The sequence below is a fragment of the Nyctibius grandis genome, chromosome 2, assembly GCF_013368605.1.
Source record: "Nyctibius grandis isolate bNycGra1 chromosome 2, bNycGra1.pri, whole genome shotgun sequence".
Taxonomy (NCBI): Eukaryota; Metazoa; Chordata; class Aves; order Nyctibiiformes; family Nyctibiidae; genus Nyctibius; species Nyctibius grandis.
In genome coordinates this window covers 120719882-120738777 of record NC_090659.1, presented here as the reverse complement: position 1 = coordinate 120738777, position 18896 = coordinate 120719882, and the positions used below count along the sequence as shown (strand labels likewise).

At 37.1% G+C, this 18896-nt stretch overlaps 1 protein-coding gene across 8 annotated transcripts in view; it reads left to right on the top strand.

Moving 5' to 3' along the window:
• Positions 1–18896, top strand: part of PICALM (phosphatidylinositol binding clathrin assembly protein) — a 73786-nt gene that overhangs the window by 15018 nt on the left and 39872 nt on the right. For 7 of the 8 annotated variants that reach the window (XM_068419954.1, XM_068419944.1, XM_068419923.1 and 4 more), the window contains exons 2-3: positions 16381–16523; positions 18750–18825. In XM_068419954.1, the coding sequence (XP_068276055.1) occupies positions 16381–16523; positions 18750–18825 (219 nt within the window). Of the gene's footprint in view, positions 1–16380; positions 16524–17415; positions 17468–18749; positions 18826–18896 lie in introns of those variants that run through there. The other variant, XM_068419964.1, reaches the window with a different exon arrangement.

The window sequence follows — 18896 nt, the reverse complement described above, 5'->3', positions numbered from 1 at the left end:
TGGCTGTGGAGTATTTACAGACTAAGTTCCTTTGGAGCAGAAGGAAAGGGCTATAAGTGCATACTATAACCAAAAATATACAGTATGCAAAGGCTGATGGCTTGGGCACTATTCTTGGCAGAGAGAAAGATGGAGAGCAGCATGATAACGTATTCAGTGTGTACTTGGTGATGAAGAGACCTGAGGGTTAATATCTTTGGCATCACATGCTGATCTCTTTTAGCTATCTACAAACCATGTTATGTGCCTTCTCCATGCACCTTAACATAAAAACATGGGATAAACTCACATGTACGCAGACTGTTTGCTGGAAATAGCTTCCTGTTTGCAGTAGGAGATAAAAGTAGTTTTAAAACTATACAATTTTCAAAGCAATTTTTCTTCATCAGACTAGAAATGTTCAACCTAATGCAATTCATTGTGCTTCCATTCATTCACTGTGTGTGACTATCCACACTATAAATATTTTATTGGATACTTAAATATTTATTATAATATTTAATATAGTAATTTAATATAATATTTAATATATTGAACTTAAATATTTATTTCAATATTGAATCAGATGGCTGTCATTTAAAATCAAAGCCTGCCCAGCTACCTGTCCTAATGTGTTCTCAAGCAGCGCTGCTCATACAGAACCCTTAAGGTATGTACCTGCTTTCAAGCTTGTCAGAACCTAAAGAAGGGATGCATCCTCAAGTGTTTGCAGTTCTGTGCTCTGACAATACTGGCTTAATGTTGAACAAAAAAACCATTCATAACTTTATTCATGAATGCATTGAAACTAGCATATTATCAGTGAAAAAGAGTATCTGTTTAAACAGGCCAATGGGTTAAATACTCAGATTGAATGTACTGCTAATGCAGGAATTGTCATGTTAGTTGGCCGATACGGGCATTTTTCATCTTGTAATCAAGAATCACCTTTAGAATATGATTCATAGGCTCATTATTAAGCATGTTTGTAAAGATAGGATCAAGGCTGTAAGTTTACAGGTACTTTTCAGTGGGAATAAAGTGCTAGCATGTGTGTGGGAGCTAATAGTTATTTTGGACTAAATTTCAAGATAAAATGCTTTTAAAAGGTACTGTAGGGATTGAATGTGGAGCAAAAGTGTTCAGTAGTCTTAGCATGTCTTGTGTATTTCTCAGCCTTGGGGTGCTGAAGCAGTAGTTGATTTGTCGTGTTTAGAGGAAGAACTTATGATGTAAAGAGTAATGTGATACTGATAAAACTTGAAACTTTGCAAGGATAATGCTCTAGCAGAAGAAAAATACTTGGATATCTGAAAAGCTGTCATAAGAATCATAGAATCGTAGAGTGGTTTGGTTTAGAAGGGACCTTAAAGATCATCTAGTTCCAACCCCCCTGCCACAGGCAGGGACACCTTCCAGTAGACCAGGTTGCTCCAAGCCCCATCCAATCTGGCCTTGAACACTGCCAGGGAGGGGGCACCAACAGCTTCTCTGGGCAACCTGTTCCAGTGTCTCACCACCCTCACAGTCAACAATTTCTTCCTAATATCTAATCTAAATCTACCCTCTTTCAGTTTAAAACCATTCCCCTTCGTCTTATCACTCCATGCCATTGTAAAAAGTCCCTCTCCAGCTTTCCTGTAGCCCCTTCAGGTACTGGAAGGCTGCTAGAAGATCTCCCCGGAGCCTTCTCTTCTCCAGGCTGAACAACCCCAACTCTCGCAGCCTCTCTCCATAGCAAAGGTGCTCCAGCCCTCTGATCACCTTCGTGGCCTCCTCTGGACTCACTCCAACAGCTCCATGTCCTTCTTCTGTTGGGGCCCCCAAAGCTGAACGCAGCACTGCAGGTGGGGTCTCATGAGAGTGGAGGGGGAGAACCACCTCCCTAGACCTACTGGTCATGCTGCTTTTGATGAAGCCCAGGATGCATCAAGAAGTTTAACTTAAATTCATGGGGGAGAAAAATCCTACCTGTATAAGTAATCTTATAAATCTGTCTCTTCTTTATGTGAAATACAGGCAATTAGAAGTTCACAAACTCTTTGAAAATTACAAACAATGTATACATGGTGTGGAGGAAGAAAAGTTTGACAAGTGTTTGGCAGAACATGTTTTTACCTTAGTGACTTGGATCATTCATGCTGATAGGTCCCCCCCTAGTTTAAATTTGTTAAACTTTGTGTACATGTTTCAGTTAAATAATAGTGTTGCACTTGGAATGTTGCAATTCTTGAGAGATCTTTCAAACAGCTACCGTGTTATGTAGAAGGAGAGCAATGTTACCACTTTGAAGTATGAAAGGATTCAACGTCAGGCTTTCACATCCTCAGCCAAGACAGTTCTAGCAAGCCCTGGATTATCTGGTGTAGGCTGAGCTGACAGAAACCTCCACTGGCAAGAACATGAGTTCAGAATTGCTGTTCTCATTTTATGCCCAGTTATAGCTGTGCACTCCTTTTCTTTGGGCTTTTTAGCTTGTATTCATTGAGTGTGACTTCACCATATATAAACATCATCACTATATATATTTTATATATATATATATATGCTTAACTGTGTCTGCATGTTGGATTTGTAATAAAAATGTGTATTTTTGAACTGAAAAGAGCTTATAACTCACTCTTTAAAATGGCATCCTAAGAAAGCTGTGATGAAAAAAAACCAATACCAGCAAAAAATCCCTAGTGGAGACGTAGCTTATTGTGTCAAAACAGTCCTTTTGCAGAAACATGTGGAATCTCAGATGGTTATTCATCTAAAGAAATTTTTGCCAGTATGCCACATCCACTCCAGAGATCCATAACCTTTAATTTCATAACTGCATCCAAAAATAATTAACTTAAAAACATGCCTGTGTAAAAGGGGAGAAAAATTACTGAGATGGCTCAAACATTAACAGGCCTTTTTTCTTTAAGCTTCACAAGAGAGATAATTGTGACCAGGTATTTAATACAAATGGGCAGGACATGGTAAACATTTTCTGAAATGAAATTTCTGATTCTAGCTTAAATAATATCTTAAATTTTTGACAACTGTCTCTAAGAAAATGTGAATACTGAAGAACAGTGGACAAAAAGGAATTGTAGGGAGAGGAGAGGACTTGGAAAATTAATCTTTGGAAAGATAAGTGATACCTTTTAGATACTTTTCTATTGATTAATATTTAAGATTTTAACAAAGATAGTTCTCTTCTGTTACAGCAACTGATCTTGATGGGTGTAAGTAACAAGCATGTTGTTTGGCTTGTTTTCTCTGAGTGACTCTCAAACTAAGTAGTGCATGGGAGAGCTGCTCCGTTACAGGCTGCTTACATCATTTTGCCATCAAATTGGAGGGTATTTGAAGTGGAGAATATGTCCGTGTCTGGTTCTAATGGTGCTTTTATTAATAACCGGTATATTGGAGTACACCGTGTGTTAATAGAGAATAACATTGTGCTGGGAATGTTTGCAGCTGCTCTTCGGACCAAGATTAGAAGACAAAGTTATGCTGATAAATTGGAGTAGTACTCCATGAATGCTTGCAAGTGCGAAGTTCGAAATGGGTAAAGAAGATGTCAAAGTTGAGTATAAAAGGATTATGTGAGAGTGTAGGAGCACTACGAGAGGCTTTGGCTCATTTTGTTTTTGTTATAAACCACTAATGTGAGGCTGCAGGAAAGATGGGCATCCTTCTGTATGTCTATAGAAGAAAGTATGATTAGAGAGAAAGTTGTTTCCATTATATTTGGTGCTGGCGAGCTTCAGTATCCAGCTTGGGGCATTATATTAAAAAAAAAAAATAGTGAAACTGTAAAGAATCCAGAAGAGATCAGCTGAATTAAGACGACTGGAAAGTTAGGAAACTTTGGAAGAAAAATATTTATTTTATTAAGAAAGTGGATAACGGATAATAGTGGTTTTTCCATTGTGTTGATGGCTTTTATGCAGAGGGCAGATATTCTGTCTCCACTGAGAAGGACAAGAGGAAGTTCCTTTTTTAATCTGCACCAGAACATCGGGCTTTTGGGATGTAAGATAGGTCTAAGGAAACTTGGAATTATGGAGATGTTGTGGAGTAACCATTGAAGGCCAAGGCAGGCATCTTTGGAGAACAGTGGATGACTGTACTTGGACGGTTGAGTAACGTAATGTCTCGTTGTTGCTGAAAGTGGGAGAACTTGTCTGCTTCTCTTTTTCCTCTTCTTACTCTTGCATGTCATCGTCTCTTCTACCATAGTGGGTTTTGCCAGTTTTGGTCTTCTGTGAGTCATGTTTTATCTTATAGGACAATGGAAAAACTATGAGGGATGGTGTCCCTCTGTGTGTCGTCCCCTGTCATCCCGCTCACTGCTGCTTAAGTTAGTTTGTTTTTTTTTTTTTCTTTTATGAGAAATTAATATGGTTCGGAGAGAAGTACCTCAGAGCTGGCATAACATAAGTGATGGAAGTGTGTGGCTGTTAGCAGCTAGAGACAGGAATGGGACCACCCTGTTTCGTGTCAGTGAGCTGTCATGAAAACATATCCTATGCATAATTATGTCTAAGATGAAGCAGAGGAATTACATGTTAACTGAGGTCCTTTCCAAACTTTATTATTTCTGTGATTTGGTAGCAATTGAGATGTGATAGGCTGAACGGAAGTTATGATGGGCTTTACAAATAAAGTAGCTGGTGTTTGAAATAGCATAAAGGGTAGTTAGTTGAGGGAGTCAGGAGGAAAGTGTAATTTAAGGCTCACTCTTGCTTCCCCATTGATGGTTCTCCTGGTCTAACTGTTCATGTAACCATTCTGATCTGTTCTTATGAATTTGTGTTGGTCTAAAAAACTAACTTACATGATGTGTTAAACTTGCATCAAGATCTTGGTGAATTAAGCTATGGTTTGTATTCAACATGAAGAGTAGAAATGTTGGGGCAATGGAGGAATGAGTCAGCTTGTAGCTGTAGCCATGTAAGCCGGATCAATTAGCTCCAAATCTGTTCAGTTATGAGCTCGATAGCCTTTTCCTTATATAAAAAGGGAGAGGAAGAGTCATAAAAATTATCAAAACTAGTTGTTAGTATTTTGTCACTGGCTCCACAAGCGGATGTCTTTGAGAAACTCGTTTCTGAGGGATCCAGGCTCCAACAACCCGTAGGTTTAGTCAAGACTCTGCAGTAGCTAAGTAGAGCTTAGCAAGCATAGTTGGTCTAAATGGACCCATTTCAGATGTGGGATTACAGTAGATGACCTCCAGAGGTTCTGCCCAACACAAATTATTTTATAACTTGGTGATCCTAAGTATGTATAATTTATTTTATGTGTTCTGCTATGATGATCTGGCAGTTCAGGTTATACCAGCAACTTGTGTAATGTGATGATGCTTGCAGGATGAACTGAACAGCTTAAAATTCTCATTTTTTTTCCATGGACAAATGTATCTGATTAGATAGCAGATAAGAGGAAGGATCGTGGTGTTGGTATATGCAATTTCTAAACCGCTCTTATTTGTTTATGTGCAGTCATCGTACACTTACGCTTGTGTAATTGTGCCTGTAACTGTTTCTGGTTTAATGAGACAAATGTAGTTGAAATTAGAGTATTGTATTTAAATATGCAGCCGGAACCGTTGAGACAAAATTTAGCAATATTTTAATGTTAACCTTTAAAGTGTGATGGGGGCACTCAGCAAGTTTAAAGGTAAGAAATGATTTGGGAAGCAATGTTCTGCTACGTCTTGAGAAATAGATTCTGTAAAGGTAGCTTAGCCAGACTTGTCATTTCCCCAGTATTTGTAACCGTGGAGAACTTTGAATAATCATTATGAATGTTGGATCAAAATGGTAATTTGGCACCTACTGGTATGTGGAAATTAATATGAAAAATTAAAAAACAAAATTTTGTTTGTCAGTGTGATTTACCTATTGTTTTTTGAGTTGCACTTTCCTCGTTTTTTAACTGCTTTTACTTTTTCATTTATTGATGCTCTGTTTGCTGATCAGTTTTGGTAGACGCTCCTAATGTTACTCGAAGAAGTCTTTGTTGAAGAGTTGTCCAGCCAAACCCATTTTTACTCTATTTTTCACAGAAAGTCTCTTAATCAGTTTTTACAGTTCTCAAACATAAGAAGTAAAGGTTAGTCAAAGAGTTGCCATAGGAGTAAACCTAGACAGTTAGAGATACCTGAGGCAGTAATGCTGAGTTCACAGGGTTACTGATAGAGATTTAAAGTAGTTTCTAAGAATTGCAATTAGAAACTGGAGTTTTAAGTAGGAGAGAGAACATGATCGTCTCATTTGAATTGGAAGAAAAAGACAAGATGCAACTTGATGAAACGAAAATATAAATTGTTGGCTGTAGAACAAGTTATTCGTCATTATATTAAACTTGCCTTCTGCATCTTTTATCCTGCTTATCTAATATAAATAAGATTAAATTGCATTTCTTTTTAAACATGGAAAGCCCTGAACAGAGTGGGTCTTCTCAGATTTCTTTAACTCTTCCATAAATTGTTTTCTGGCTCTTAAGATACCATTATATACAGAGGAAGAATTGTCAACTGGAATTTTTATTGTTAGTTATGAGAAATGTGTGGTCCAGATATCCTTGTCCACCCTCTCGAGAGGACTTGGTGAAGCCAGTGGGGAAGTCTACTGTAGAAAATTCCTTTTAGTAAAGCAGTTTGGTACAAATGGGTTTATTCAGAAGAGAAACAAAACTATATTTAGAACAAATACTGTTTATGGCATATTTTGTTTTAAACTGCAAATATGGGTATTTCCTGGTAATTATGAAAACATTTAAGTATTCAGTCAGTTTTCAAATACATGCGGGTTATATAATATTCTTCCAGCAGATTAAATGTCATTTACTGGCTCAGACCGAAATTTAACGTCACTCTCTAGTTTGATCGCGTAAGTATGCCATTTGGGGTTTCTTTGTTTTGGCACAGGCTTCATTTGCAGTTAGAAAATGTGTCTCTTTGAGGAAGAAATCAATTTTTAAAAAATCGTCAATTTTGCAGGCATGAGTTCATGTTCAAAACTACTTTGATTATTGTTTTTAGACAGATTGTTTGGGTCTCTAATGGACCCCCCTGTGGCAGGGGCGTTGGAAATAGATAATCTTTAAGGTCCCTTCCAACCGAAACCATTCTATGATTCTATGAAAATTACTTGTTTACATCCGGGAACTTTCTTAATGCTATTTTCCATATTTAAGTAAGGACATCACCTATTGAAGAGATGGGAAATTATTTAGAATTATTAGTTGGAATGTGTAGAATCAGTTATGAATGTGTCAGGGTTCACAGTCATCAGAACTGTTAATCTGTAGAAGCAGATTTTAATAACGGATTTTACAGCCAACCTCTATTTTGTTCTTATTTTAATACTTCTGTTTTCTTGTGGTTTTTGTAAGTGTCCAAAATCCCTTCATGGCTCAGTAAAATCCTCTAGTGTTTAAATATTGAAGAAGTGTACATGTTAACTGTTCTATAAATGTTTTCAAGGGGTTTTGCTAGAGTTCAAATAAAACTGGTAAGTATTTGTGAAGGAATTTCAAGTTTTGTGTTTTTTGAAAAAAAAATTTTTTGAAACTGGATAAAATTAGAATAAGAAATATCTTAAGTGCTTGTTACCTTCATAATCAGCTTGTCAATGTGAGTGGACAAAATAACCACCGTAATCCAAAATACTTTTTGTCATCAGCAGCCACTTGAAAAACTCATCTCCTTGATACTTTATATTGGACATTTGAAAACAAGGTGCTGTCTTCACTTGCCTTCTGTTCAAAGTAGGAAGATGATCTGTTTGTGGAAATCTGAAGAAAACAATGCAACTAGAAAAAATATCTAATATAGAGAGACTAGGTAATTCTAATCTTTCATGTTAGACTTCACACAAACCACCCAGGCTAAAAAGAAATTTTTAGTTCAGCACATGACAATAAAAACTGACAATGGAAAACTTTGCAGCTGCTGCAGTGTGTGCCTACATTCAGTTTCTGCCTCATTCGAGATCTACTGTCAAATGTTCCATTAACGGAACTGGAATGTCTGTTTGGTTGTTTGTTCCTCAATAACACCTATTTTCCTTATTGCATAAAATTTTTCCATGTCCTCCTGGAAAGGGAAGATGTGGCAGGCATGTGTGCCTTGCCAGAACCTGTGACAGGTTGATTTGAAATCAACATGGGTACACAGATCGTGTTAGCTGTTTTGGGGATGGGGGGCAGTTAATCCTGAACCCACAGAATTTCTGTAGAAATAGTAAATTAAACTTTACTCCACCAGTAGTGCTTGATGTAACTGTATTCCTAACACAAAATCAAAGGAGAGAACTTTTTGCCTAGTGGCAAACTTCCTGTTGACATAAACCCGATCGCTTCGGATCATTAACCAATTTGACGCAAATTTGCTGACTTCTGATCTTTGAAATATTTAACCAAGTTCTTAAAGTTGACAGCGTTAGCTGCTGCTACACTGTGTGTCATGTGGGAAACAGTCATGTCTCTGCTGAGGTTCTCCTCCACCCCTTAGTAATGCCTTACCTGTGGAATTGTGTAACAGATGTTTATATTCAGCATTTACGTTTCAGTTAAGATTGCTTATCAAATGAGGGAACACTTCCCATTTGTTGCTCTTTCAGCAATCGAATATTTGTGTAGAGCGAGAAGTATTAACATAAGAAAATGAGACCCTAGCATAGTGAAAAGTGGCGTAACTTGGGAGTTGTAAGATATGAATTGAAATCTAGACAGCTAGAGAAGGGAAGGGAATTGAGCTAAAGTCTTAAAAAAAAAAAAGTCTGCTCTGCTGTTTCAGCTGTTGGGTTAAATGGAGACGCCAAAATTTTTCCCACTGTACATGACTTTAAAAAATGTAATAAAATGCAGGTGTGTTAGCTTTCAATGTCATCTTATGGAGAAACTGCTCCTCTAGAGGGAAAAAAAATCCTGTATCTATAGCTTTTAAAATCTTGAGTTCAAGAGTTTAACGAAATCCTTTTGTGTAGTTGTAGGTGAAAGGGGGAAAGATGGATCATAAGTGAATGGACACTCTTTAGTATAATTATTTTAAGTATAGACAGTGTCCCATATTCCACCATTAATGATTAGCCACAAGTGTTCCCTTGTGCAAGTAGAATGTCAGTCACCAGTGTGTTAACTCTCCTGTTTGAAAGCTGTTGTATGTGCTAAATGGATTGTGTTCTGTTGAACTCCTCTATGTGGACATAATTTCATAAGAATAATCACTCAACTCATTCAAGAAATGTTTCATATTTCCTTTTATATTTAAAAAAGAAACTGCTTTGCTATGTGTTTTGGCTTCCGTTATAAATTTACCAATTAGGTAAACTTGATCTGGTGCACACTGGGCTTATGCTTTGGATCTATTGATATGTATTTAATTCTAATAATAACTTTTTGCTTTCATCCTATTAAGAAAAGATGAAGTGTTAAGGCAAATGAGAGCTTCCTGACGACTTCGTAGAGTTTGTTGGGTAACTTCACTTCTCTTCCTGGCATGCTGAGCTTCAGGTAGTTTGTGTTTTAGAGTATTTAGATCATGATTATTCTGGAAGAGTAGGGTATTAAGAATTTTTCGTGTTTCAGGTTTTAATTTGTGTGTCATCATGTATGCACCCCTTTTATCATAGCATTTTCCTTGTCTGGGCATTGAGTTTATCTGAAACAAGGCAGCATATGCTATCTGAAAAGTGTGTAGTCTATTTGGAATGACCTTTAAGCTTTGACAATACTTTGTGATAAGGCAGAGATACATAACATGCACATCTGCCCAAAGGTAATGATACAAAGAAATCAGCTATTCACTTAATTTAATAGGGTAGTACTTTAATAATCTTTTAAAAAAAAAAATCAAAGAACTATTCATATATAAGGCTTGTTACTGGGCATAGCTGTGTAAATGTGTGTTTGTGGAAGATCACAGAGTAAGTTGGAGACTCCTGTTTGACGTGGAGCGAAGTATGTGCATGTTCTGAGTATGGAAGCTCAGGCTGTTAACATGTGGTTTACTTGATTAATCATCCGTAGTGGTTTTTGTATGTTGATTTTATGTTGGCTTGGGAGAAATGAAGTATTTGTTTAATGTGGTGAAGGTATACATGCCTGTCTTTAATCATGCCTTGTACTTCTAGTATTTGTTAGTTTCTGAAGTTAAAATATGCATTAAGGCAAATTTTGCCCCTTCTGTTGTTCAAACAACCCTTCCCATATTGAATCTTGCATTAAGTTGCAATTTTGCATTTGTGTCACCGATTTCTGTGACCGTGGGTGGACATCAAACACAGGCCTGACTCCTGTAAGAAGCTGTTATGGGGGACACAGATTTTATAACAGTACAACCTCTAGCAGGGAGCAAAAGAAAACCTGCCATCCAAGCCAAGCCGCTCACACGCTGGATAGCTTCAGTGTGAAAACTGGATACTTTAAACAGGAGCAGCAGTAACCTGCTTGTCTTGTGGAGCTCTTCTTTTTGAGCTCTGTTTTTTTAATATTTTTTTTAAAATAAATTAAATGGGCTAATTCTTACAATACAAACTTCTTGAGTTTCTGGCAGGACTTGTGACTTAGTTTCTTTTCACTTGTAGTTAGTCTGAATACTGTATATGAGCTGCTTCCCAGGATTGCAGAACTTCTTTCCTAATCATTTTTGAGTCAACTTCATAAAACTTCAATATCCACGTACACGTGTGAATGAAGAGCAAAGTGCTCTTTTTCTGAAGATTTTTTGGTCCTATTTTAGGCCAAACGTAGCCAATCTGGAAGAACTATCAGCACTGGGGTAATGAGCTCCTTTGTTGCAACTGTTACTTGGAGATGCTGTTCCCTAAATCACTTATTCTGCTGTAGCTTCCCGATTTATGAAGGCAATATGTAGTCTAGAATAATTCCTATTCCCAAATTATTTCCACATAAGGATTTAAAAAAATTTATTTTGTAGCAGTTTGTCTTGGGCAAGCTCAACTGCTGAATCTTGCACCAGAATCATCTTGGTTTTAGTCATTTTAGCGAACATTAATTCAGATTCAATGAGATGTAGAAAATGGGCAGGTGACTACAGGACAAAGCAGTTCAGCATTTTCAAGCTTTTTGGTGTTTGGCCAAAACTTATTATATGAGGAGTTCAAAGAATTTCATCTGTCTCTGAGGGAATATATAAATTAAGAATTAGCTAAGTGGGATGTCAATTACCTTACTCTCCCTTTATGGTTTGGGCTTGTTTGGTTTTTTTTAACTGAAGAATGTAATGTGTTTAACTCTTGGCACTGTCTGTGCCTGCTAATGTTGGGTGATCAATATTTCAGTTACGTGCTTACTGAATGGATACTGTCTCTTAGATTATTAAAAAACCCCCAGCTATCAGCACGTTGGAGAATATAACCAGTTATGTTATGACTCTAGAGAGCATCTGTGGTATAATGAAAAGGCAATAGTTAGCAAGATGGGAATCTGTCACAGTTGCTTGACCTATTTTGGAGTAACTAGAGATGTGGGGCACACTTTCTGGCCTGGAAGGTCTAGTTCTTGTAAATATCTTCAAGTTGATACTTATGAATAGGAGAATTGCTCAAAATGAGAGGTGCAGGTAAACCACTGGAAATATTCGGATACTGTATGTACGTGAAGTATGTAATTCTGGCTTATGTTCAGTTTACATGTCAAGTTACTGCAAATGATACAGTCTGAGTTAGCGAAGGCTATTTTCAAGCAAAATTTTTATAATCTTACTGTGAATTAATATGGGTAAGATTCTGGGGAAAAAAAATATTAAAACTTGTTCAGATTACCTGGTGGTTCTCTTTGTGGAGAAGTAAACTGTTTTTTCATAGCTTTGTTTTAGGAGACTGCTTAGTGCAGAAGGAGGTTCTGCACAAGAAGTTAGGTCACAGGCACATGTTGAAAGCACACACATACTCTAGGATACTTTGTGGCAGATGCCTTTGATGTTTTATTATCTAGCCTGACTGCCTTCTGTTCGCTATGGGTCAAGACTCATATGATCACTTACCATGGATTGGCTAATCCACATCTATGTGCCTACTGAGGAGCAGATGCTGTACTGCTGTACTTCAAATCAGCATCATAGCCTTGTAGTAGCTGCTTCGTGTAGGTGATCACTGCTTGTTTCTTGGGTATGAATCTTCAGTCCTGCTGCAGTTTTACTGTACTTTTCACCTTTATACTTCTCTCACCTAATAACTATCAATTGTGTAAAGCAATGAATCATTTGGTTCTTTCCTGTAATGAAGGCTGAACAGTTGTAAAGACTGTAGATATCTTGGTTGGGAGTGCAAATATATTCTTTCTTACGCAGAGTATTAGACAGTATTTTACTGCACGTTGTGTACTAGTTAACTTCAACAGGGTTAGGTGATACACTTGCTTTGACACAGGTGCAGTTGCAAGTCTTCAGTGTTACTGAGATATCTGTAGACCAGACCTTTGTTATGATTCCTGGCAAGATCTTTGCTTTGGAAAAAAGCTATAAACCCAAACAGAACTGAATTATGTAAAAGTCGTTTAGGGGTAAAAATTTTAACTGATAGAACAAAAATATGGTTTAGTTTCTTCTATTTAATAACAAACTAGAATTGTTTTCTAGGAAAAATCTAGTTTTGACATCTCTGCTGAAATTTGATGTATGATTTAGTGTAGGTAGGTAAATGGAGCTCTTCATAAGTCTTATCAATCACTGAAATAGGTCTAAGGTTTTGAAATCTGTAGAAATATACTCCTATTGGACTACTCTTTTGGACTTCAACTTACTTTGTAAGTCATGTCTCTGTTTTTGCCTTTCTCCATTTTCTCATTCTCTTTCCATAGACGATACATAAAATTGTAGATTACTCTAGGTTGGAAGGGGCCTCAGAAGGTCTTCTAATCAACTCCCTGCTTAAACCATGGCAAACTTTAAAAGATCTGGTTGCTTATGGGCTCTAGTGCCTGACCACTTTCATTGTGAAGATTTTTGATTTCTTGATCTGGAATTTCCCTTGTTGCAGCATGACTGCTGCCTGTCATCCTTTTGCTGTGAACCTCCAAGAAACATCTGACTGTGAAGACAGCGTTTATATTCTTCCTCCTCCCTGTCCTTAGCCCTCTGTTCTGCAGATGGAATAAACCCACCTCCTTCAACCACTTCTTGTGCATCATGTACAAGCCCTGGCCATCCCGATGGCCTTTCTGTGGGCTGTCTCCAGCTACATCCTTGGATATGACTCTGCCTTAATTGCTGTCTGAGCTTCCCTCATGCAGCTCTCCCAGCCAGCTGCAAGCTTAACTTAAAATTCTGGTTGCTAACTGCTGCCTTCTGTGAATAAATGGTTGATGTTTCTTCTTTAGTACCTGTATGCTGTGTCTTATGATGTGGAAGTCGTAGCAGCTTTTAGAGTTGGGAAGGTGGTTTGTACTTCCCAGGAGAGTTTCTTTTTCAGCTGTTAGGTGGTGTGGGCATTAATGCAGAAGGTTAATAGAGTGACTTTCCTTTCTGTAGTGTTGATGGGGGTGAATATTCAGTCCTCCCTTACGACAAGAAGATCAAAGATGAAACATAACCCTGAAGGTCACCCTTTCACTGAGGGTTATCCTTTTTTTGTTTGCTTGATTTTTTTGTTTGTTTGTTTCTTTTTTTGTTCTTTTCTAAGGTTAAAGCAATTCCCCTTAGTGCCTTGCCCTTTGTTTATATACCTGCCTGTGGTATTGCTCATACTATACCCAGTAACTAGCAGTCTTGAGATATGTTGCTTTAGGCACTTAGGTTTCAAAATATGTAGCTAGTGTTTTCGTAGGTGGCTGTGAGACAAGTTGCGTAAAGTGTAGGATGTGAAAATAATTATATATTTGTTCCTGTCCCTTAATGAAGGGTGTCTGTGGGAATAGGATAAATAAGCAAGAACACTCTATGTGACAGTCTTCCTGGAGAGGCAGTGCAGCAGCATGGGATGCAGGGTACTGTCTTGTCTTCTGCTGTGTCTGTACTATGCTACTTATGCTGTGGTTAGCAAAAAAATTGCTGATCTAATTTGGATTTAACTGTACAAATATTTTTTTGCCTGATTAGCATTGCTCATGCAAATACTTTCAAAGAAGCTTTTAGATAGATGTAGCTTTTCTGAAATGTGATGTAGGCACTCTGGAGTATCAGGACATAGCAGATTAATAAACACCTGTGTTGCTCAACCTGCGTTTTGTAGAGGAAGAAACTTGGTGTTTTGTTAAACTTAGTTTGTAGTAACTGGTATCGCAGTGATTCTTTCCCGTGTTCGCTTTTGCAAATTTACTTCCTTCCAGTCAAGGCTAGACTTGCTTGCGTACTTCTGTCCTTGACTATGTTCTCTCCCAGTTGGCTACTAGTTCTCCTTCCTAATGTGCCTGCCCTCTCTCCCTCCCCCCCCTCAAGTTCATTCGTATGCTTTTCACATAAACACTCATCAGTGCTGTGAAGGATGATTTTATGCTGGGTTACAGAGCCTGTTTTCTTTTACACACAGCAACAGATACCAAAACATGATTTGAAAGTCCAATGGCATTTTAGAAAACGTTTCTTCTGGCACAAAATATCATCTAGAATGGATAATTTTTTTTTTGTAATTTTAGATAGTGGATTTTCAAGTGACACCTCTTGCTTTATTACTGTTGACTAGTTGGCGAATGTTGCATTTAAGAATAGAAGTTCTTACTTTCTGATAGGCATTTGCACCTCTTATGCCGAAGTAGATGACTTGACATCCTGTGATGCATATCCCTTTGTATTTAATGTGCGTTCCTGACAGATAGCCTGGTACAAAACTGCTTGTGGGTATTACTAAGGTGGGAAGACCTGAAGATCAAGAAGCTGCAGGGCTTGGTTTTAACGATCCATTTCAGAGCACCTCTCTTGCTGAGTAATATCCTAGCATTGTCTTAACAGCCCCAAATCATCATCCAATAATAGATAACCGTGACTTAAAAATGAGGTCATGAATGCCTGTAGTCATCACAATTTTACTTGTAGATAAAGGAATGGCTAATCTCTCCATCTCATTACACTTTGAATGTGGAAATCATTTCCTGCATGCTTCCTCTAATACTTGAACTTGTAAATAGCAGCTTCTTCAGTTCTGACCGTACTAGTTCTGAGTTTGTGGTAGGCATGCTTACCTGCTGCTCTGGCTGAAGGAAGGTCCTGTCTTTCAGGAGTCCTTCTTGATGATGGTTGTTCGTAGCAGGATATAAAACTGTCTTCAAAGGTTAAACATTTCTCTTCAGATTAAACAGATGTTTCCAGTTAGTTTTAGTAGACCGTAGACAGGCTACTAAGGCTTAGGTAGCCCTGCTAAGTAGGGCTTACTCAGGTCTTGATCCTTATTGAGCTATGGCCTTTGGCAGGGCTGTCAGTTTGAGTGAAAATTACTGTTTTATTTTTGGGGTGGAAATAGTAGTAAAATGTCATCAGTACTATGTTGCATTAAGTTTAAGCTTCATATTAAATGCTAGCAGGCTGTGTTATATCCCATTTAGATGTTAGTATAGTTGCCTGTGTTGCATTTGTTACTGTACCATCATGATCTTAAGTCATCGCTGCCTTCATCAGTATTTGGAATTAAGTTACTGGATTATTACATATTATATTGGTTGTATTGTAAGTATGGCTCCTTGTGTTTATACAGTTGTGAGAGCAGCAAATCTAGAAGAAAGGGTAATTTCTTTCAACAACTATTTGAAGAGTCAGTAGATCTTGTCTACTGGAAGTCCAGGTTGAACAAAAATTGGGTAGTTCTGTTTTAGCTAGCCAGCCTCCGGTTTTGCTGTGCTCTTAACCATCTTTTCAGTTAACAGCCCACTTTGTTGTAACTAAATTCATCTGTCAGCTTCTGGTATTGTAGCTAGAGGCTCATTTTTTCACTTAACATTTCCTCTGCCCTTTTGAAGGTGTTGATTGCATTGTAGCAAGGCTAATCAGTAACTGAATCTTTTATTACTTGCATTGAACCAATGTCTAGAAAGGTGTAGTGGTACATTAAGAGGTGAGAAATCTGAGGTTTACAGTTAATTCTAGTCATAGTCTTCCAGTAAAACTTGATTAAATGATAGCATGTAAGAATTATTTTGCTATTTAATGCTTTAGATATTTGAAAGCTGGAAGTTGTTAGTCAGAGGTAGTGTAAGTCATGGTACTTCTGTTCCAGGACCTTCTAAGGCAACTGCAAAAGCAATTGAGGACCAGGAATCTTGGCAGTGAGCAGAGTGGAGTTTGTATTGTGAGGTTCTGGTAGATCATTGCCACAGTGCTTTTCAAGAAATTATTTATTTTACTAGAAAGCCCCTCAGATTTCAGAGAAAATATTACTATATAAAACGAGTCTACTGATTTTTATGTTATTGACCTTCCTTCACAGAACTCATAATAAAATAACACAAATTTCTGTATTGCAGATTTAATCCAGTGCACAAATGAGATGAATGTGAACATCCCACAACTGGCAGACAGTTTGTTTGAAAGAACTACCAACAGTAGCTGGGTAGTGGTCTTCAAATCTCTTATCACAACCCATCATCTAATGGTGTATGGAAATGAGGTAATACAAAAAGTGATATGTCTGAGAACAGTTACAGCACTTCATTCCTGCAATGTCAGCTAAATGCTTCCACTGATTATCTTTGCAAGAGAATCTTTTTTTTTACCTTTTTGTGTCTAACTCTGCATGAACACAGGTCTCATTATATGTTTGTCTACTTAATTTGTTTCTACTTTGAAGTTTGTCAAAAGTAAGTGTCCTGAATGCTGGAAGTACCTTTTTCTGCGGTGTTAATCTAATGATAAAAGACTAAACAAACAAAACCAACAGAAATTGTCTTGAAGGGGATTCTGAAAGCTGAAAATGGAAGCGTTTTTAGGTTCATGCTCTAGCTAATCCAGCTGGCCTTTTCTCCCTGATAACTCACTTTTGAATGGATTTCTGCCATCACTCCCTGACCTTTTGCAGTGAAGGCAAATGTGTGCCTGTGAGCTGGCTTTGAGTGTGAGTGTCTAAATAACACCAAATACTGCAGAACAATTAAACAAAACCCCAATTTAAACAAAAAGGAATAAGCTTGTTTTGTTCCACAGCTTGAATTCCTATGGGGCCTTATTTTTCGAGATACCAAGCCAAGCGCTTGAATTTTCTGCATTTAAAAAAAAAAACCAACCAAACTATACTTTTAAGGATTGCCTAGAACATGTTTGTAAACATACCTTTTTACTGCAAACCGTCAGTATAATGTAAGCTATATGAATTTTGGAATTAAGAGGGATAGCTTTAGAAAATTGCAAGTAGGATTTTGTAAAGAGGACCAAAACTTTTCATTTCAGGTTGCATTCAGACTTCTTCTAGGTCGTGTAACTGCTTCCACTGGCTGACTGGCTGCATTGTGAGGGGTTTTAAGTTTAAAAATATATATATACGTATATATTGGTTTCTCTTGCAGGTTAGCTGCAGAGTATTTCTGGTCTTGGTGAAAATCTCTACTTTCAAGCTAAGTAAGCCACAAGAGGGCAAACTTCTCATGTTGACTTTAAGCATTATCACTGGGATAATTGACACTTTCCAAAATAGTCTATACACTTTTGCTGTGCTTGCACTTTCTGAGTCATACAAATTTTAAACTGATACCAATACACCTCATAGGAATTAAAGGTATTTCATGGGACCACTGTCTGAAATAGTTTGAATTTTAAGAACAAAACTGCTAAACGAATTTTACTTGCAAAATGTGTTACAGAAGTAATGAGGGTAACATTGCTACTCAAGATGAAACATTTCACAGCTAGAAATAGTACTTGAACAATGAACATGGAAAATGAGTGCTTATGAAAATGTCTAGAAGTTTATAGAGAATCTGTAAATCCCTTTGTAAAAAAAACAAGCACCTGAGAAGTGTTTGGTCCTCCAGCTTTTGCTCAATTCGTTTATAGCTAAGTACTGAGTGCCTTTACCCTTCTCCAATCTTTTTTCTATGTAAACTATTTATTTATGCTAATGAAAATAATTCAGTAGTATATATTACACTAATCAGAACTATTTTTTCCCCTCTGTCAAAATGTTATTACAAGTGAATGATTGGTTTATTTTTGTAGCAGTTCTCTGTATAATGGTTCATAAGACAAAATTGTTCTTCCTACTGAATTAAGATGTGCTGCCAGTGATCTGAAATGTGGCTTTACAAGATCAAAATAGCATCAATCATTTTTGTGAAACGTAATTCAGAATTCTATATAACTAACGAGGTGTACTCAGTGAGATACTGTGTTAATGTTTTATATGGATTCTTATGTTTATTTAACTTTTGATTTATAAGCAAACTAATCTTTATATCACGTTATTTTCATATTTAAGTACTATTACAGTTGTATGCCATGTAAAGATGCCTTGGCTAATCGGTAGAATGAAATCAACTGTTAGAAAATTGAAGTCAGTGGAACAATTGTGAGCATGTAAAATGAGAATGTATTTGGAGGGATTTTTTCAGAAGTTTCCAGTTCCATATTCTGGCTTAAAATAGACAAAGTCTTTCGGTCAGAGACCTTCATGCAATATCTACATGACTTTGATTTGTTCACAAATTTTTACAAAAAAAGTAATAACTAACTTCATTTGCAAATTTAGCTGAGATTTTGTAATAGATTCCAGATTTGAAATCAGTCTTAAAAGCATAAAAGCTGAATTTCATAAGCTGGATAAAAAGAGTTTCTAGTACTGTTAGCTCAGTTCCAGCTCATTGGTAAATATAATAAAAGCATTCAAATTTTTCCTTTCATCTAGCGTTTTATCCAGTATCTGGCGTCCAGAAACACATTGTTTAATTTGAGCAATTTCCTAGACAAAAGCGGATTGCAAGGTAAGGCGTCTTTTTCATTAAAAGTTAGTGGTGTGCTGGGGGACAGTAAATACAACTTGCTAACTGTAATG